At 44.1% G+C, this 21414-nt stretch overlaps 3 protein-coding genes across 7 annotated transcripts; 2 read left to right on the forward strand and 1 right to left on the reverse strand.

Annotated features, from left to right (window-relative positions):
* Positions 1–8495: 8495 nt before the first annotated feature.
* On the forward strand, positions 8496–11038 carry LOC130402162 (pseudouridylate synthase RPUSD4, mitochondrial-like). The gene is made up of 6 exons (XM_056606292.1): positions 8496–9077; positions 9166–9364; positions 9457–9550; positions 9884–10034; positions 10168–10265; positions 10565–11038. The coding sequence occupies exons 1-6, from the start codon at positions 8645–8647 to the stop codon at positions 10769–10771; spliced, it is 1182 nt and encodes a 393-aa protein (XP_056462267.1). The 5' UTR covers positions 8496–8644; the 3' UTR covers positions 10772–11038.
* On the reverse strand, positions 10500–16752 carry LOC130402136 (transcriptional regulator QRICH1-like). Of its 2 annotated transcripts, none has more exons than XM_056606251.1 (12): positions 16514–16752; positions 15383–15641; positions 15223–15291; positions 14815–14943; positions 13677–14708; positions 13250–13406; positions 12935–13089; positions 12717–12831; positions 12489–12597; positions 12225–12376; positions 12029–12119; positions 10500–11910 (listed from the first exon to the last, which is right to left on the reverse strand). In XM_056606251.1, the coding sequence occupies exons 2-12, from the start codon at positions 15626–15628 to the stop codon at positions 11727–11729; spliced, it is 2439 nt and encodes an 812-aa protein (XP_056462226.1). In that variant the 5' UTR covers positions 15629–15641; positions 16514–16752; the 3' UTR covers positions 10500–11726. The 2 variants fall into 2 exon arrangements, with proteins under 2 accessions (XP_056462226.1, XP_056462227.1); XM_056606252.1 differs by lacking the exon at positions 16514–16752 and adding an exon at positions 16272–16507.
* On the forward strand, positions 15734–21016 carry LOC130402137 (uncharacterized). Of its 4 annotated transcripts, none has more exons than XM_056606254.1 (3): positions 15734–17968; positions 18514–19047; positions 19184–21016. In XM_056606254.1, exons 2-3 carry the CDS (start codon positions 18537–18539, stop codon positions 20842–20844), a joined length of 2172 nt encoding a protein of 723 aa, XP_056462229.1. In that variant the 5' UTR covers positions 15734–17968; positions 18514–18536; the 3' UTR covers positions 20845–21016. The 4 variants fall into 4 exon arrangements, with proteins under 4 accessions (XP_056462229.1, XP_056462231.1, XP_056462230.1 ...); XM_056606256.1 differs by having other exon boundaries at positions 15734–16817; positions 18851–19047; XM_056606255.1 differs by having other exon boundaries at positions 15734–16809; positions 18851–19047.
* Positions 21017–21414: the final 398 nt, after the last annotated feature.

A 21414-nucleotide genomic window follows, 5' to 3' on the forward strand; every position in this document is an offset into this window, starting at 1 on the left:
ACTCTGATCTCACTTAAAGGCTAGCAGCATGAAATCGAGGGATATTTAGATATGACATTAATGCGATTAATCACGATTAAATATTTGAATCGCTGACAGCACTAATATATATACATATCAGATATTATACTACTCTCTCTGTATTTTGGTTGGAATTCTGACTCTATACTGCCGCCTCGATTTCCGTTGGTATTGCTCCATTTCCAGTCCCACAATGAGCTTTCCACAAACGTGCCGTTTTTTAGAGGCGGGTCAAGGTGGAGGGTGGGGGTGTGGCCCTGTGCAGCTTGCGGCCACGGTACCATGTGCTTGTGTTTAACGTGGATGCATCGCAATGGCGAGGCGCACACAGCTTTTGGCCGTGTTCTGTAAATATTCTAGAACACTCCGGGTGGTACGGAGTCCTGGAGCTCTGTATCTAAATAATATCATATTATACATAGATATCCATATCATATAATATATATTAACAAGGCCAAAAGCTGTGTGCGCCTCCAGACGATATATTAATCTCAAACGACTGCGTCGGGTTCTCCGACGTCACTGGTTCTTCCACTTCCACAACAATCTGAATTAGACTGAACCGGTCCAAGAAACACCACACAGTCGATGAGACGCTTCAATAATTCCAGATTTTTCCGCACCTTCTCATTGTTCAAGCTTGTCATCTCCTACTCGTTCATCCAGCTGCAAGTCCACTCTTGTAGGCCTATCTACAAAAGTTTTTACGTTAACACAACGGTCACATCCTAACCAGTATACAGAAGATATGTCTGCAGTAAAGCTTTTATCACCCTCACTGTAAATTCTGACCTTGGAGCCCTGTTTGTTTCCATACTAAAAGTATGGGTGCTTATTAGGGCTGTCAAAATGACAGTGTTTATAACAAGTTATCGCAATCTTATCTTATTTTATAGCTATTAATAAAAAAAATTGCATTAACAAACGATTTTGAAAGGTTTTGTCCCACAGAATGTCAACATTCAGAAATCATGTTTGTTTTAGTTCCACTTACTTTACATTCAATTAACCTTGCATTAAGTGACTGCCTGATTACAATTGCAGTAAGTGACAGCCTCTTTACAATTCCGAAAGCTGTGGTGCAACTTATTTGAATTTAACTACATTTGTAGTAACTGTTGGTTTACAATTGCACTAGTTAACTGCCTGTTTACAATTCCCAAATCTGTGGTGTTCCGTAAATTTTATATTCAACCCAGACTGACTAAGTCAATAAAACCCCCTCACGATCACTTGGTCTAATTTTTACTTATTAAGTACATTTGGTATGAATGATAATGTGTCATTCCATTTGATAATCTCATTTAACTTCAATTGGAAGATTTTAAAAGTGTAATTAATCACGAGTAAACTCACGAATACTATGTGATTAATCTCCCAAAAGAATTTGGGCGGTTCACAGCCCTAGTATTTATGTGTAACCAATAGAAGAAGTCATCCATCTGGATGGTTACGTGTGTATTAACTAGTGAAGCCCACATGTGGATACATTTGACCTGTTATTGGCCAATGGTGGGACAGATGAGACCAAGAAAGAGCTTTTAAATTATGATTATTTTTTTTAATCTAAAGGTATAAAATATGTAAGGGATAATGTATAGAACGCCGGTCATTATCGGGAAAATAAGCCCTGACGAATAGGACACCGACGCGGGGGGCTTATTTTCGATAATGACCTGCGCCGAATAATTTCACATGGTGTGTCTTTTTAAAATTTATTTGTTACCATCATTCGTAGTGTTGATCAGCAGAGAAATAGTCAGCCAAAGACGTTGACGTCGCTTAGCAACCGAAGGCGCTGGAGTTGACAAGTTACCGGACTACTTGCGAAGTGATACCAAAGACGTCATTAGAGGCAAAAAATCATTTTTTTCCCTTGACAGCGTTCAATTATACTTAGCAACGGTGAATTCTCAAATATAATTCACCGCCGGAAGTTGTGAAGGGCAAGTGAACGGAACGTTCCACGGCATTGAGATCACCCGTGTTATAAAAGATTATATTGTTTATAGATAGCAAATTCCCTATTGAGCTCTGCGCTATCCTGGTTCACCTCCAACCTGGTCCTACTATCAGGTCACATGAAAGGGCTCCTTATCTAAACCCTGCACTCTTGACACCGGTGTCCCTCAAGGCTCAGTACTGGGACCCCTACTGTTCTCCCTATATACTAGATCCATGGCCCTGTAATCACGTCACATGGTAACACTGTCTCCAGTGTTACGCTGGCGACAGTAAACTATTCCTCTCATTCCCCTCCTCTGACAACACCCTTATGCAACACGCATCTAAGAATGTCTGGCAATTGGACGACTCCCTATCATTTGATAATTAACCTAGACAAGACTGAGTTCCTCCTTGAGCCAGTGAAAGATTTCCCTCACATATGGTAATTTCTGTATCTCCATCATCAACTGCAAGAAACCTTGGTGTCATACTGGACAATCAGTTGTGCTGCACCGCGATCATGGCCCGATCCTGCAGATTTGCAGAACAGCCACAGGATCCAGCCCCCCCTCACGAGGTCAGCCGCTGAGCTCCTGGTCCCAGCGCTCGTCAATCTCCTGCTCCAGACTACTGCAACTCACTCCTGGCTGGACTCCCTGCCTCCGGGAAGAAACCTTTGCAGCGTATCCAGAACGCTGCAGCACACCTTGTGTTCAAACTATCCAAATTCCCCCATGTGACCCCCCTTTTCCGTCCACTGGCTCCCTGTCGTACCTCACAGATTCAAGCTCACAGCTTTAAGACGATGGTCCGATGGTACTGGCATACAAGGCGGTCAATGGAACTGCACCTGCCTGCCTTCAAGCGTTAGTCAGACCACACACCCAAGGAATTGTTAGAGCGTGGCACTTGTTTCTATGAACATACTTACTGTGCCGACGGTTATGTATCCAATTTATATTGGATACATTGTTTAAAAAACAAAGACTGGAAGAAATTCTGGAAATGTATTTGGCGACCCAAATAAAAGGGTTAGACCCATATGTGGTCTAGCCATTTACATTCAAAGTACATTTCTTTATCAATGAAAATGTTTAATGCGTCCGTCAAAAGATTATATTTACCTTCCAAATGAATTATGAATTATGATGTTACAAATATTGGTAGTAGATTGTAATTAGTATCAATTTCAATTCAATAAAGATTAATTGGCATGAGAAAGAAACATTAAAATTGCCAATGTAGGTGAACAATTAAAGGGGAACTATGCAACTTTGGCCACTTCTTTGCGGTTTTCTTGGTTTGCGCTCACATTGAGCTCCCCCTACAGCTTCGGAGGAGATATTTTACAACACTGTCGTAACAACTCATTGACGACCCTTCCCCATCCACTTCTACGCTAGCCATTTGCATTTGTTTTCAAAGAAGCCGGCGAATGCGTGGAGCCTTGTCCAAGGTAGATGTTCATAAAGAGTAGACAAGGTTATACATTTTGAAAGGGTGTATGTGTTACAATAAACCCATCCTTTTTTATAGTTGTCTGGGAAATGTTATATTCTAGATTATAATTGTTTTATCTTTGGTTGTTAAACAGAACTCTGGACCCTGTATACAAGAGGTATATAGGCCCCTCACGTGGCCGCTGAGCGCAGTGTCCGGTTCCTACCACTAGGGGGTGGTAGAAAATTCTAAAGAAATAATAATATATTTTTCTTTTCTTATTTTTTCTTCCCATGGGCCCCCCCTCTGCCTTGCCCAGCTCTGACGGGGGGATCCCCAGGCGTTCCCAGGCCAGTGTTGAGATATACTCTCTCCACCTATTCCTGGGTCTTCCCCGAGGTCTCCTCCCCACTGGACGTGCCTGAAACACCTCCCGGGAGGCGCCCAGTGAGCATCCTTACCAGATGCCCGAACCACCTCAGCTGACACCTTTCTAAGTAAAGGAGCAGCGGCTCTAATCCGAGTTCCTCACGGATGGCTGAGCTTCTCACCCTATCCCTAAGGGAGACGCCAGCCACCCTTCTGAGAAAACTCATCTTGGCCGCTTGTACCCGCGATCTCATCCTTTCGGTCATCACCCAACCCTCATGACCATAGGTGAGGATGGGAACGAAGATCGACCGGTAGATCGAGAGCTTTGCCTTGCGGCGCAGCTCTCTTTTTGTAACAACGGTGCGGTAAAGCGAACGTAATACCGCCCCCGCTGCTCCGATTCTCTGGCCAATCTCACGCTCCATCGTACCCTCACTCGCGAACAAGACCCCGAGGTACTTGAACTCCTTCACTGGGGCTAAGGAATCATTTCCTACCCGGAGTAAGTAATCCACCGGTTTCCTGCTAAGAGTCATGGCCTCAGATTTAGCGGTGCTGATCCTCATCCCAGCCGCTTCACACTCGGCCGCCAGCCGATCCAGTGAGTGCTGGCGGCCTGTTATATTAAGGTAAATCAAGCTGAAAAAGTTGCATAGTTCCCCTTTAAGAGGCCAAAGTATAAAACGTTTAATAAAAATAAATAGATACATATCAGATATAGTTATTAGATATAAAAAGTAAAATGTGGACTACTGCATGAGGAGTTCTCTCTCTCTCTCTCTTAGCACTAAAATAAGCACTTCAAAAAAGGCTATAAAACATTGACCGGTCAAATGAAAGAGCATTTCCTTATGAAGGGGAAATTCTTTCAAGGCAATAGTAATCTAGATAAGAAGATGTTATTATATGGTTTATAGATAGCCTTATTAGATTCCGAGAACATTTAATGATAGCTTTAAGAGGCGCAGTAGAGAGACGGAGCTCGCATGCTTCCTGCTCTCAGGAGACGCAGCCCGGACAGCCAAAGTAGGACAGAAACATTCAGTTATATTCACACCTAATACATAAAGTTGTTGTGGTGCTGATTTTGTGCACCAGTTTGCAACGTTATCATTCAAATGGAAGTAGTCTGTGGTTTTCAGCCCCATAAATAACTTGAGAAACTGTTGTTTTGTGATGATGTGTTTCATTGTGATTTATGTTGTTACGTCATTAGTGCGTCATTAGGTCTGACCGCTTGGTGGAAAGGCGCCATAATTTATATGTCAACAGAAGGTACAATTTCTGAATTGCTAAAATTGCACTCTGTCTGTGTGTGTGACAGAGTGCGTCTCCATGGAGTGTGTCTCCATCCTCATACTTGTTTCTAAACAGGTTGGTTTATCTGGTTATTATAATAAATGTTTCCGTAGGCATTCAAGCCTGTCTTATGTTGTGATTGAGTTGGAGGTTTGAAAAATTAGGTTGATATTATCTTGGTCAGCATCCTACGCGTGGCCATTTTCACAAGTGGTTTTCAAGGTCTATTGGAGCAAATATGAGCTAATATTTTATAATGATAACGATCATTATAATGATATCCATAATAACACTTGGCCAGAGCCATTGATTTTACCCAAAACACAAATCACACACAAATTACAATATCAACAATCTTGTGTCTCGTCCATTAAACTCGGGACGCCGTTATATTGTATTTACCGGGGATCAGTGAGTCCTCGCGACAGTCGTAGAGCATCCCCAGACTGAAGGGCCGGCCCAGTGCTGCCATCACTATGGTCTTACCACTGTCCACGGCCATCTGAAAACACACACACACACACACACACACACACACACACACACACACACACACACACACACACACACACACACACACACACACACAGACAGAGTGCAATTTTAGCTATTCAGAAATTGTACCTTCTGTTGACATATAAATGATGGCGCCTTTCCACCAAGCGGTCAAGACCTAATGACGTACTTGTAACAGTTGTCTACCTCGTAAGTCTCAGACTCACAGCCAGACCTCTGAAGTCACCGTGTACAAGCTCAACCACCGAGAGGGCTTCCAGATCGACAACTCCCTGACTATTGTGGACACGCCGGGTTTCGGAGACCCGAGCGGCATAGAGAGAGACAGGGTGATAGAAAGGCTTTTCTCAGCTGGACATGGAGACAGCGAGTTTGAAGAAATACGTCTTTGACTCAGTGCTCGACATATTTGGCAAAGATGTGGCAGAGGACATGCGTATTTTGGTAACATTTGCAGATAGCCAACGCCCTCCGGTTCTCGACGCAATCAATGAGTCTGGGTTCCAATGTCCTAAAATGAAAGATGGTTTATCGATTCACTTCAAATTCAATAAACCAAGATGAGAAGGAGGGGGGTGACATGGATCAGATATTTTGGGGCATGGAATTCCTGGCAAGGATTCAATCTCTGGAGACACTGAAAGGAAAAGCACGAATCATAGCCAAGGTTGCCAAACGAGAGAAACTTACCAAAACAGAGGAAGAATTATTTGTGGATAGAAAAGTCAAAAAAAAAGGGATTTAAAGGGGCTTTAATATGCTTTACATATGAAAGCTTTTGATTTGATTGAATCAAATGAGAGTGAGAATTAACAGAGTAATGAAATTCATAGAAATTAGACATGTTTGTTATTGGGTCCCCAATTGGCAGAATAAAAGGGTTAGGTTTATCTTTTAATTTACAAATTAAAAGATAAGGAGTTCATTACCCTGATTTGGATTTTGTTTCTGTTGTTCTACTTTATATGCTTGGCCGCACTCCACCCTCCAGCTGAAACACTGAGTGCTTTGACTCACTGCTTCTTTCTCCAAATTTTAAGACACGCATCAGCACATTGGATTATGGCTGTGATGTACTTAAGATATTTATTGTGAGATAAATACATTCCTTATTATATTGGTTTGTTGGTTTGTTGGGTTCTTTATAATTTGTTTGTAAATGAAGATGTTATGGCAATTCATGATGTATTCTTTTTTTGTTTTGGTCCCGGGTAGACACATATTTCTCCTTTGGATCTCTAAGTGAAAGGTTTTGCAACGCCTGTATTAGAGGAAAAGAACAAAGGCTCTAAAGACTATATTTCAAAAAGTATAACAGTAGGCTATAACTAACAGGGTAACCAAGGAAACATTAAGGATGTCAACTCCTGACACCTATGTTTACGGTAAAGCGTTTATCATCATCACTGTGAACTCTGACCATTGGGCCCTGTTAGTTTTCATATTAAAAGTTTGTGTATTATTTATATGTAACCAAGAGAAGAGGTCGTCCAGGTTTGTGTGCGTTAGCCAGTATAGTGAGGCCCACATTTTGAAGTAGTACCGGGTTTTGGCAAAGGTTTTACAGATGAGACCAAGAAAGTGCTTTTCAATTATTTATTTTTAACAAAACTCTAAAGTTCAATGTTTGAACAAAGGTAACACAGCCCAGGGCTCAGCAAACACCAGCCAGATCTCTGGAGGCAACATTAAAAAAATCACACTGTTCATACAAAAATAAAACTGACTGTTGTTGCCTCCTGCTGGTGATTTCAATCAATTATTCATCACTATTTCAATACTCGGTTTTCATCAACAGCATCCGTGACGCGTTATTATATCATAGACCAAACTTTAAATTTGTTCATGTAGACAAAGAAGGATGCCATTGACTGTGATGTTGACTTATTACTCCGAACACTTACCGTGGAAATAACTTAAGGGATGGGTGGATAGAAAAAGAGGAACAATTTAGGCCTACATGCGTCAAGTCGGTACAAATTTGTGGTAAAAATAATACCTCAAACATGAATATAAGGAGTAGAAGTCGGAAAAACGAGAGGTGATTTGAACACAGGCGATAACCAACGTTACTATACTATTACACTATAACAATTATGCTGCTGTTATTATTCAAACAAACGATAAAAGTATCAGACTTCTTTATTTTAATACTCATTTCATGGCTTTAAAATATTTTTTGTGTTGAAGCAAAAAAAAAATCATTTGTTATTTTTAAAATCCAAAGAAATTCAAACATTTGTTAATGTTTGAATTAACAAACAATAAACAATATATATTTTACTCTGCCAATTGAGCAGCCAATAACAGAAAAAGTTTAACTTTTTTTTTTACAAACATATCTAATTTCTATCAATTTCACTATGTTCATTCTCACTCTCATTTGATTCAATCAAATCAAAAGCGAATATGTAAAGCACATGTTATTGAATGTCCCAGTCTCTTTTGCGCTGGGAGAGGTACCAACCACTGGACGGTCCTGCCCCCACATCGAGACTACTGTGGCCCCGCTAGCAACCTTGCCCGTGGTAATGGCCTTTTCCTTCAGGCCCAGAAGTTTAATGATGCGCTCCAGGTAGCCAGGCTTGGCCTCTGACTGAATACATCAGCAGGTCGATGTATTCAGGTATTGACAGACAGTGGATCGGGCTTCAGAGCAGCTAGGGTGCTGTTGAAACACTGGGCTGAGCGCTCCATCAGCCAACAACGGTTGGAAATGATTTCTTTGCAGGATGCCATGTTATAGCCAAAGGCAAACCAAAAATAAATCGTATTTATTGTTAACATAACGCATGGTCGCATTGGGGTTATTGATGCTCTACCAGAAACAGTGAGTTCTGGTGGCTGTTTGTTTTATTTAACACATCCACAGGATGAGCGGGGTTTATGTGGCATACAAGCGCTAAGAGGAAAACAGCGTGCAGTGATTGGACAGAAAACGAGTTTACCCATGTAAAGAAAGGCGGAAATGACGACAGGAAACAGGAAATAAGCACGCGTGAGAATCTAAACAAGTTTCCCAATCCACTGTTTCAATATTGGTACCACGATGAAGGGGTGCAGAGCCCTTACCGACAGTTTCTGTAACAATTGGAGCCACGTCAGAAATATGATAGTTCTTCGTCGCCAAACTAGAATAAACAACTTGCAACCCATGACTTCTGATTCAGCCCATGTCCTCTGGCGGACCCTGACCACCGCTCCTCCCATCCCGAGTCCCGAACCTGAGGAGAAGGCTCCTCTGAGAGCCATTGACCTTGCCAAGAAGATTCGACAAGAGAAAAGGGAAGAAGAAAGAACAACCAAAGGGATAAAACCAACAGCCACCCCTCTTCAGAAGAGGGTCTCTGAGTTAAAACAGTTCACCCAACAACTACAAAATGTGCATCCCAATGTATTGGCTAAACATCTCCATAAGACTATGTTGTTCCAGAATAGGGATGTGATTGTTCTCAATAAACCCTATGGGGTTTCGGTCAAAGGTATGTAATTTGTAACTTATGCAAATTCGAAATAGAAGTTACTGTAATGTGTTTCCACGACGTTGAAGATGGGTGTCCATATTCTCAGATCACGGAGGGGGGACATGTATCACCGCGGTTCTCCCGATCCTTGCCAAAATGATGGATCTGAAGGTTGACTCTGAGCTTCAGCCCTGTCTCGGACTGGAAAAAGAAGTAACAGGAACCCTACTCCTGGCCAGGAACCAGGAGGCAGTGGATAACATAGTTTACCTTCACCGGCATAATCAAATACAGAGGAAATACTGGTAAGAGACCGCGGAGATATTATCACTATAATTTCTACGTGCTATATGTGAGGCAGTCATGTTACTGTTGTAATGTCCCTTGTCTTTCGCAGGGCCGTCACTGTTGGTGTTCCTGTGCCATCTGAGGGAGTGATTGACATCCCGCTCATAGAGCGAGAGATTGCAGGCACACAGCATCATTTCAAGGTGACTCAGTCAGTGACCACTATGGCATTTCTCTAATAAAATTAGTTTCCATGTTCCTCTCAGGTGTTCCTATCAAGCATCTTTGGGGAGCACAGTCAAGATTTTCATTGGTTCCCTCTGAAACCAGCAGTTAATGATTATGAAAACGGATTAACTGATGACGTGCCCATCTTTGCGACAGCTGGGATATTTGCCTCGGGCAACGTTCAAACCGCTAAGGGCAATTGAACATGAAGTGGTGATAGAAAGTTCAGATTCCTACCACCAGTCATCGATCTGTATTTGATGTACTAAATCACATTTGTGATTTCACCCACCTTTTGTTTTTGTCAGATGGGGCTGAGTCCTATGTTTCGGCTCAATGAAACGGGAGAAGGTGTCAGCAGAATCCGTGCTCATCGACAAGCCGAGAGTGCTGTGACCAAATACCGCGTTCTGGACAGCAGGGCGGGCTGCAGTCTTGTTGAGCTGGAGCCACTGACCGGTACGAGGAGCTGTTTGTTACTGTATCGTCACGGTCAATTATCCTGTTTTGAAGTGTGGGACTGCATTACCAGTCGTTGCTCATTTCTAAAGTACTATGCTCTCCCCTTTCCCTGCTGTGTTTCGTTTCCTAGGACTGAAGCACCAGATTAGAGTGCATTTGGCCTGCGCTCTGGGTTGTCCTATTCTTGGCGATCATAAATATTCCAGCTGGACTAAACTGGCACCTCAGGTAAATCCAATGTCATGGTGAAATTCCAAATAAATCATTATCCAGGGGTTAATCTGTAGCAAATCTACCAACTTTCCATCCATGTAAACTTACTTAAGCTATATATATTTGTCTTGACTATGCTAAGGAACGGATACATATTGGGAGTACATAGTCAGTTCCCTGACAAACTCATTAAGGGTATCTTTCTATGCTTTTGTAACATGAACTTTCATTTTAACTTGTTTAGTCATCTTACCAGAAACACATGAGTAGTCTTTGGTGCAGTAACTGAAAAAAACATGAATTTTTATTCTTAGAAGTTGCCGGAAAATGTGCTCGGAAAACTGGGGTTGGAGAAGAGCAAAACCCGTAATCTAACCCTTCACCTACACGCCCGCCAAATGGTTCTTCCTGGAACCACAAGTCAACCAGAGATCAGAGTCTCCTGCCCCATGCCAAAGTACTTCACCAAGGCGCTTCAAAGACTGAACTTAATTTTTCCTGATGAGAAAGAGCCTAACTAAAGAACTGGATGCTGCTCACCTAATGGGAGAATTGGGGTTTTGTTTTTAATGAGTAAATAAAAGTAATGTACGTTTTGTATAAAAAAATAAAGTGTCGGCCGTCTGTCAGTTTTAGACTTTGGTTTGCTATAATTAAAGAGCCATGATTAAAATAACTTTCAGATGGTAGACAACATTTTGAATGACAAATTCAATGACAAGTGTAATTCTTCACCCCACCACGGAGGTCTGTTATACCTCAATGTATACAAAAGTAAGGGCTGCTACTTGCCAAAAGACCTTTTCATGTTTACTGTGAAAGTTTACTGTATGTAACAAACTACTTACTAATGAATAGCAATTAGTGTTACAAAAACATATCAAGTTTATTTTCTTAAAATTGACCTGAGAGCAAAAACGTCTTACAGTTCCTGAAAAACTAAGCACTTTTATCTTGTGACCATTTTAGCCTTTTTTTGATTTTACACCGCTTAAAGATTTAGAAGCATTAGAAGAATGGCACTAATAATTGAAAGTTCAATTAATACATACAGCGAAACAAAAATGCAATACATAATCCTAAGTGGGAAGACCAGTCAGTTTTTATCTATAATGACCACTGGCACCAGAACAGGAGTATGACAAGGTTACAAGGTCAGAAAGGAAGGAAAAGGCCAATTATCTCCATAAAGATAAATAATAATGTACTCTGCACCACCCATTATAGTCCTCATCCGACCGCAGTCAAGCTGTTGCTATCTGCACTTTGCCACCTCAAAAGTTCCAGAGTTTGGTCGGGCGTGTGCCGTGTGTGGGTTGTGGTAGGTCTGAGTGATGTTCCGCTGAGAGGTCAGCACCCCCCACCTTCTGTGTCGCGTATATTACACATCTCCCTCGAGCCGGCGCCTTGACTTGAGAGATCCACAGACGTGCTAAATTAGCACAACAGTCAGTGCTTTCAGGCAGTAGGTTCGTTTCAGTTCCCTTGCGCCGGACAGACAATCTCCTGGATTTCTCTGACCACGATGATGCGTGCCAGCATCTGCTCCACCTGCTGACCGCTGAGGGGCTGGGTGGAGTACCATATGGGACTGTTGGGCGCCACCACCGGCTCCGGGGTCAGGTAGTAGGCGTCGTTGCGACCTTTGGCACTCTGAGGGCTGGGACAGACGACGGAAGAACGTTGGTTTTCAAGGGAACAACGGGAGGTGTTTGAGGAGCAGATGATCCAGGTACGGGAAAAACGTGAAAGAACTTAACAAAAGCGACGCCACTCACCATTTGAAGAGATAGAAGTCATACAACTTAATAGGACAGCGAAGAGGGTTCTCTGGATCCTCCGCTTGCTCGTTATACATGTCGTCCGCCACTGGAAAAACACGGGTCAGGGCATTGAGGTGAGCATCGTTCCAGAGCAAGTGTCACGCGATGGGTAAACAGGGCAGAACATAAACATGAACACATAACATCCAACCTTTCTGGCCCAGGTGGTGTGGCCCTTGACCCTTCAGGAAGCGGATACTCGTGGACTTGTCCTTGGGATTGGAGGGGTTCTTCTTGGTGTGTCTCAGCACCTTGGAGAAGGAAACCCTCATGTGCTGCTCGGCGGTCGTCAGATGGAAGTACCTGGTGCGCAGAAGGCCAATAAATCATTCACCCGTGCCGTGTTCAGATAATATCAAATAATCGATGGGTGACATTGCAAAGTGCCACGTGTGGAAGTCCGCTGGGGACCTACTTGGTGTTGAAGAACATCAAGGTGGTGAGTAGGGTGGCCGGTGAATGGGCGCCCAGCTGCTTACAATCCCACAGCATCTCCTCTGTCACATGACTGGGGATCAGGTAACCTGGAGAAGGAGAGCGCACGTTGCTCAAACACAGATACATGAATACATGTCTAACGGAGATCTTTTTGAGTACAGACGGGCGGATATGATAATCTCAGATTCGTGAATTTGCTTCTCACCTAAAGGATGGACACTGGGTCTCCATCCGTCCAGGATCTTGTGTAAGCTCTGGGAGAAACGCACGTAGTACGGATCCGAGAACACGTCGTCCACGCGCCCGTTCTCCGAGAGATACTTGATGGGGAATAAAAAACACACAGAGTTCCGTCTTTTGGTTTGCTCCGCCAAATTGCTTAACGAGAGCCGACTGGGGTGGTCTGCTTGGGAAAAAACAAACCTTTTGGATACACAGAAAGACGTAATACAGGACGTCTGGAGCCAGCTGCTCCGCCTCAGTCCCGCGGGCCTCCTGGGTCATCAGGGCCAGAGCCAGGTTCAGCTCCGCCACGGCGCTGGACACCAGGTCCTCCTGGAAGTGGAGCGGCTGGCGACCTGGTGATAGGAGGGGGGGGGGGGGGAATGGGGGTTAACGAGAGGGGCCTTGATGGATACTTCAAGGACCTCAACTTAAGCAGCTGTTTCTTGCGATGGATTCGGTTTTTGGCCATTGTAGCACTCTCAATGGCGATGTTAGAACACTGATGGGACTCACGGCCAATAGGGGCGAGCTTGGTCCGCTCTTCCTTGGCGAGCTCTGCGTTTTTACGCTGGGCCCAGAAGCGCCAGACATCCAGGCCTTCCTCCGGCTTGAGACAGACGGGAACTAGCAGCTCTATATGGGACTGGCCGTTAGACTGCGTCTCTCCCTGCTGGGGACGGAGGAGGACAACGAATGAGCAGGAGAAAAACGAATGGGAGAATGAAAACATTCAGGTAGATATTTTTTTGTTGCCATTCGAACATTGCAATTATAAATCACAATACAGGCTTTTGAGAAATATTTACAATTTAAAAGTGTGCTGGCATTTAAACTACTAGCTACTTGCTTGCTTAAGAACAAAACTGATGCTAAAACTTTGGCCATGGGAGGAAGGATGGCGAGTAACCCAGTGGGGTAGTAGCGGGACCCCCTGTCTGACCTGCAGATGGAGCTGTTGTCCGTCTTGGCCCTCCTGCTGGCTCTGCTGCTGCTGCTGTGGATCCCAGATGTGCAGCGACTGCGTGGTGGTGCCGTACGCCCCGCCCACCGTCTGCACCGCCACGGGGATGTGAATGTTGCCGTTCATGAACTGCGCCGGCAGCAGCGTCTGCAGCACCTCCTCCTGGGTGCGGGCGGAGAGCTGCTGCATGCTCGCCTTCAGCGGGGCGCCCTTCTGGTCCTTCTGGGCGCCGGCGGCCTGCAGCGCGTTGCTGAACGCCTCCTGCGCGATGGCGATGTGGGTGACGCCCTGCTGCTGCGGCGTCGAGTAGACCGGGATGGTCCACGTCTCGCCCGCCGGGCCGGTGATGGTGCCCGCCGTGCTGTAGAGCTGCCCGCTGTCCACCGTCAGCAGGTCGGGCCGGATGGACACGTAGCTCTGCTGCTGCTGCTGCCCCTGCTGGGGGATGGTCAGCAGCGTGGCCACCTGCTGGCCGGCGTACGACACGGCCAGGGGCACGTCCACCTTGCGCTTCTTGGCCGGCTGCAGGACGGTGGGGAGGGTGGCCGCCCGCCGCGTCACCACCTCCCTGGAGGAGCCCTGCTGCTGCTGCTGCTGCTGCACGGCGGAGTGAGGGTCTATGGCCTGGATCTGGATCTGCTGGCCGTTGGGCAGTTGGATGTGCTGTCCGTCCTGGAGTTGGATGTGGTGCCCGTCCTGCAGCTGAAAGTGCTGGCCGTCCTGCAGCTGGATGTGCTGGCCGTCCTGCAGCTGAAAGTGTTGCCCGTCCAGTTGGATGTGCTGGCCGTCGTGCAGTTGGATATGTTGTCCGTCTTGGATCTGGATGTGTTGTCCGTCGGGCAGCTGGATATGGTGTCCGTCCTGGAGTTGGATCTGATGTCCGTCGTGTAGCTGAATGTGTTGCCCGTCCGGTAGTTGAATGTGTTGTCCGTCCTGTAGCTGAATATGCTGTCCATCTTGTAGTTGGATATGCTGTCCTCCAGCCAAAGCCGCCACCAACTGGGCCTGAATCTGTAGGATGCAGACGCAACAACGTTGAGACGGCTTCCAGTGAAGGAAATGGGTTTGTTCACTATAGGAAGGGACTGACTGACTGACTACCACTACTTCAAGGTACCTGCTGATGTTGCTCCTCTGTTAGCTCTCCCTGCTGGACAAGCTGGCCGGTTGAAATGCCCTGCAGGTCTTTCTGTGTGGGAGAAGCCATCTGAATCACTTGGCCTGTGGGTTGTCCCTGGATATGTACCTGAAGAGGGAGGGTAAAGACTCATCAGGTCCATTATGAAGAGCTGCCTTCCATGTAGTCTTTATTACGCAATTGTAGTAACTGTTGATTGCGAGCATTAACAAATTAGGAACCTAGCATTAAAGAACCACAACATAGATGTGTATTCGAAATATATATTAAAAAACTGATGTTTTGTTGGTATGGGTTAGTGTTGGAGTCTTCTTATGACCATGTATTAGCATTACAAATAAATCTAGAAATGTGTATAAGCTATGAAAGGACGGTATGCTTATTCACCTGCACTTGAATTTGTTGCTCAGATTCTTGATGCAGTTGAGGTGATATCTCTGCTGCAGACACCTGTACCTATAAACAATACAGAAAAATAAGTGTCCTAATAATGAACCAAGCCGATAGAACATCATTAATCTGAATATTAGCCTACAAAGGGTCTTACCGGGCAAGCCAGCTCCAGCAGAGACCCAGCCACCTCTGTGCTATCTGTGTAGGCACAGTTGGCGCCTTGCTGGTACACCATGGTAGTAGTTGTGGCTGTATGTCCCTGTTGACTGAACTCTTGTAGTGTCTCTGGACCCTTGGCAAGCGACTCTAAAAACTCCTTCATCTGGTGCTGGGGGACGCTGCGGGCCTTTTGTCGCACATATTCATCAAATGACACAACACCACCCTCTTGCCCATTCATTGTCACGTCAGACCTATAGAGATATGAAATGAGCGTTGTGTATTTAATGCAATGAATCAATTATATCCTGTATCGACACATTGTTTTGTTTTGTTGTGGGTGGTTGGTAAATACGTCTACAGTTAGCCGGAACGATAGAGCGAACCACTTGGAGAGAAATAAAACAGCAGTAATGTCACAATCGATCACATTTATTTGTTAAGGTCCTTCACACATCGGGGCGGTGTGGCTGACAGAGTGCCATGTTGAAATTAGCTAATTCATTTCATAATAATCCACTCGATGTCAACATTTGGTTAATATACGTCAAAACGTGGCTTGGTTGAGGTGACGTGCAAAAATAAATGTACAGCCATCGGAAATGTATACGAAATTAGAAGAATTCAGATGATCGGAATGATTATAACAATAGTAATAGCAAGCTAGCCTAGCATTGCTAGCAAGGTATACATTAAGATAGCATATCCGCTAGCACGACTGAACTGCATTAAGCAATTCGAAAGAGCTGCAATATAGCTAATTTAAATTAAGAAGGTTGTTTTAAAATTGTAAAACACAAACAACGCGATCGTGATTAGATGTCGATCGCCTGAGCGGGCGCTGTGCTAGCATTAGCCCAACCAGGCGGACAGTCTCATGCTACCTTAAATAAAATGAAATCCTCTCCTTTCCGCTATGGCACGGCGTTTAAAACTAAAAGGCGATAAACACGTCTAGATACGATCCACATGCCGTTCTGTGTTGCTTCGCTAACGATCATCAACACAATGCCCCCCATGAAAATACACAAACAGCGGACTACGGTGTGGAAAAGCAAGAAGATCTGACGTGTGCTTCTCTTCACTCCTACTAGTCGTGCTACCATTACAGAAAAAAAAGTTTTACCAGATTCTGCACGGAAAGGGTATAGTTATATCCAGTGAAAGATGCTATATCGGTGATCGAATAACAAGGTGGTACGAATCGTCATCCCTGGTCCATGAGTGGGAGCATTGCGCCGAGGAATATGCAGTGTTTCACTCGGAAAGATGTAAAGTGACGGAAGTAGGCCCCGGACGGGAATGGTCAGCCGAGCCGAGCGCTGCCGTATCGACTCTACAGAGGGAGTGTTCCTATCCTGTGACCGTAGATGATGGTGTTATCATGTATCATGTCCATCGATGGAGTGTCAATACCTCGGCGTGGGTTGGTTCGTATAAGTCACGAATTTACTTGGTTTAATTTGTATGGTTTGGTTATCTTTGCGTGGTTTAAATTGAATCAACGCGGAGTACATAATTTGGTCAATAACAATATGAACTCGATATGTATAGATAGACAGACAAACTAAAGAAAATCGACACATTATCAAGTGGGTCCAACAATAAAACAATAATTGTGTAATTTAACACATCCAAAATATTTCGCTTTAGTTGAATTGGCGTCTCTTAGATATCAACATAAGTGATAACAAAAAGTGGAAGTGATTATAGCGCCTCCCAGATCATGTTAAATACCCATAACTTTAAAAACACGACCTCTTGCAAACTATGTCCTTTTATCACATTTATTTGTGGACACGACATGTGCCTTTAACAAAATCGAACATCACCAGTCTGCCTTAAAGAGCCAACCATGTGTTACTCCGGGCCTCCCCTATTCTCTCCACAACAAACTGCCAAAAACGAATCTTAAGGTGGACCAAAGAGATGCACCAGTTGTATTGTGTATCTGTGTTATACATGGGATAGGAAATAGTTAATTCCCACACATACGAATAATTATGCAAGGTTTTCCCTGCCTGGTAGTGTTTATATTTCTAAATACACTAATTCTCAGACAGCATGAATATATATAATTAAGTGTGCCTGTCCCTTTTGAATAACTTTTTCAACAATTCTCTAAAACATTAGCTGGAAGTGAATGGTGTTTTTATTGGTGTTATGACAAGTAGGTCTCATGTTGCCTTGTATACAAACGATTTCTGTTGGACTTTCTGTGCCAGCAGTGTCACTCATGGTCTGACTTTGTGCCATTCTAAGAATCTTAAAGTAATCCTTCAGAATGAAGGGATTACTCCAACACTCTGTGCTAGAAGGTAGAAGGACCTATTCTGAAAAGACAGTTTATCCGTCTAACTTGACTATATTTACACAAATATCAGCTTTATTTAGCTTAACTGTTCATAGATAATAATCAACAAGCAAGTTTACGGTTTACATAATAATGGAGAAAAATGCTCATGTGTCTAGATTTATGTTTCTCTTTCATTGGTATTAATATAATAGGCTGCCAAGAAACCAGCCGGTACAGTAATTGGGCCGACGTCAGCTTGAGATGGTAACCGGAAGCATCCTAACAGTAAGCCCAGTTAGTTGGAACACCCGCAACATGCTGCACATTGAAAGGGCTATCGGAGTTCAGTTATTGAGATACCTGTGTACCAGAATAAGAAATAGAGGGGTTATGTAATCAACAATTTACTTAAAGGCAGGATGCAAGGATCACCAGGTAAGCACAATCCAATATAATATATATTACTGGGTCGCACACCAAATGCTCTTATTGGTGTTTTTATAGGAAGAACACTTTAGTGTCAATGGTTGAAATGGTAAAAATGCAATCCCTCAATTCAACTATTTTGTTTTCATTCATTCATAAAAAGATTTCTAGCCAAAATGTATTTCATTGCCAAATATGCTTTAAAAAAGTAATTAGAGTATTTCGAGAGGAATATTTACAACTGGATTTGATTATTTTTGGGTCTAGTTTAAGACACAACTAGACCTGAAACCTAATTATGTGGTTTGTATTAAGATTTATTGAAACACTTTGAGAGTGGTTTGATTAAGATGTGTGTTACAATGCAAAGTAACATAAAATGCTTACTTCTTTATTTCCTAAAGGCTTCTGAATTTCCACCTCAACAATGTGGAACCTGTTTTTGCTCTTCATTGTTCTGGCTTTGGTACACTCGTCTCTTGGAAACAGTATCACATCTCCTACCTCATTAGGAAAGTTTGACCCTAAAACTTGTGAGTGCAGCAGTAGAAACAAGGCAGGTGCGGATGACCTGTCTACTGAACTAATCTCTGTGGATAGCAGTGAACCTATGTTGGAGAGAACCACAAAGACAAATCCTGCTTCAACTAGCAGGAACAACATCGGTTCATCTAATGACGGCGTGGAAACCATAAACATGCAAAGGGATTCATCCTTGCCATCTCTCTCACCTATATCAAGGGAAGGGGTTGGTGTGAACACTATTCCAGAAGATTTTGAAAGTTCTGGTGAACAGAACTCAGAAGAGTCAAGAGTCATAACAGAGCAGATCTCTATGGTGCCTAATGATCAAGATGACAACAGACACGAAACAGCAAATATCGACACGCTACAACAACAACGCCGCCTGCCTCTGATCAATAATAAATCAATGAAGGGTAAGTCAAACAAGTGAATTAGATGAAGCTCCTTTACATCAAGCATTTTAAAATATACTTTCACAAATTAACCACAAGCCTAAACTGATAAGTCTCTTTGTTTTTTCCCCCTTCTCCGTCTCTATCTCTCTTTCAGAGGATCCCGACGCTGCCCCGGCTGGTCCGTCTGACTTCATCATCGACCAAGACCTATTGAGTTATGACGGTCCATGTGTGCCCATGCTCGCCTCCTGTGCTGCTTTAGCAGTCTCAAACGGAACTCATCTGCTCTGGGACGACATGAGACGGACCCTTGCCTTCGCCTGGGAGCTGCATGTCTTTGGATCGGCCAGCCTGTTTGCCTTACTGGCCGGATTGGCTGTTATGGGAATGATTGGTGCGTCCACACTCGTTCATCCCCTCTGTGGTCCCCTGACCCTGGCAAATAGCCTCTTACTGTTGACAGGGACCCAGCGAGCTGTCCTCCTTCTGCTTGATCCTTATGGGACACGGCAGATCTTAGCTCGACCTACTCTAGCGGCGTTCCATAATCTTCCCCTGCACTTTCTCCTGTGGGCACAGGTGGTCCTTGCTCTGGTAGCGCTAAGAGGGGTCATACTGCGTCAGCTGCCACAGAAGCTGCAGCGTCCCTGGTTGGTGGGAGTTCTCGCTGTGTTACATTGTGCCCTGTTGCTCGCAGCTGATCTTCTTTCCCCGGTGCTGTCCCTGACCTTTCCGTTATTGCTGCATACTCTCTCCCTCTGCTGTGCTCTGCCCTCCTGCGTTGAAATCCTCAGCCAGTCGTTCTCCCGTCTGCAGCTCTCAATCAGCAATCCCAAACCCGAGTGGGGAATGTCCCAACGGATCGAGAACCATGCCAGGCGGCTGATGGTGGTCTGTTCCGTGCTAGGGGTACTGTGCTGCTGCCTTCAGGTGTACACACTGCTCTGGCTCTATGGAGTGCTGGGGAGCTGGAGGCGTTTCAGCTGGTGCTGGTGGCTCAGTCAGTTCTGGGCCAGAGTCGTGGAGTTAGCGTGGGGATTTGTGTTGCTCGCACTGGGATCCTGGATCTTGTGGACTCCCCAAAAGAGCCGCCTGAGGGGTGATCACTGGCAGGGTAGACAAGAGTGGTCGAGTGGATCTGAGAACACAAGCTTTTGGGATAGAGTATTTATTAAGATTGGGAATGGCCAGTTTAGACAATCTGAGAATACCTGGGTAGATCTGATGCCAAATACCTGGAGCAGTTATCCTAGTCACAGATCAGGTTTTAATAACAGCCCCGTGTGTACGTTTGATGAGCCGGTGTCTACCATTATTCCTAACCACATGCCTTGCCCTGTCATAAGTAGTAGCTGTAACTCACAGGCAGTCCTGCAGTCGCAAAGAGATGTGGAACCTGACTCTTTCCTTTCACTCGTAGAGTTTGAGATGCGACCCCCATCTCCTATCGACCTCGTAGGCAGCATCGACTATGCCCTTAGCCAAGGAGATTTTTCAGTGGGAAGTCTGTTCAAATCTCGGCCTCACGTGAGTGGCATGGTTGACCCAGATGTAACTCACGGCCAAGGTACCGCAATTACACCTAGCCCAGTTCATGTTGCCTTCAGGGAGACAGTGGAGACAGGTTTTACCTCTGGATCTCCGGAAAATGTCCCACACATGGACATAAGACCATCGCCCAATGCCTACACTGACTACACACCCAACAGATTCTCAGAAAGTGACGAAACACCGGAAAGAGGGCAACAAAACTCAGAAATCGAGTCTGAATGGATGCATCAGGACTGGACTGAGGATGATATTATAGACCTCTAGGCCTCAAAACATCAGCACTCAAATTCCTATTTTTTTGGGGATTTGCTTTTCACCGTAGCCCTAACAGGTTGTATTTCAATTAAAACCGTGACAAAGATGACTTCCTCACACAAAAAACTCATAATTAAGTCAAATATATTATTGCTTGTAAAACTATATTTTGAAAATATACATATACACATATACATTTTTGTAAGATTTGAAAGTATTCTCAATTGTATATATATATTTAGATACATTCATCACTTTTGTACTTTGATATATGAATGCAGCTTCACTTTATGCGTAGCTTAATGTATAAGTAAATCTGTACACGTGAAATTGTTGTTTTCTAATACAAATATTGTAACTTGAAATCACAACACCATTGGTGATATTTGGCTGCTTTCTCTGAGGCAATATAAAACAATAATATGAAAACAGAATGTGGTTGGTGACGCACACCACCGTCACCAACCACATTCTGATTTCGTATTATTGTTTTATATTGCCGTGCGTCAATGATTGATTCAAATTGTGTTTGTCTGATAAGTGAAACAAACTCTTAACAAACTAGGTCTACATGTGTAT

Source organism: Gadus chalcogrammus, chromosome 13, assembly GCF_026213295.1.
Source record: "Gadus chalcogrammus isolate NIFS_2021 chromosome 13, NIFS_Gcha_1.0, whole genome shotgun sequence".
In the NCBI taxonomy this organism is placed as follows: Eukaryota; Metazoa; Chordata; class Actinopteri; order Gadiformes; family Gadidae; genus Gadus; species Gadus chalcogrammus.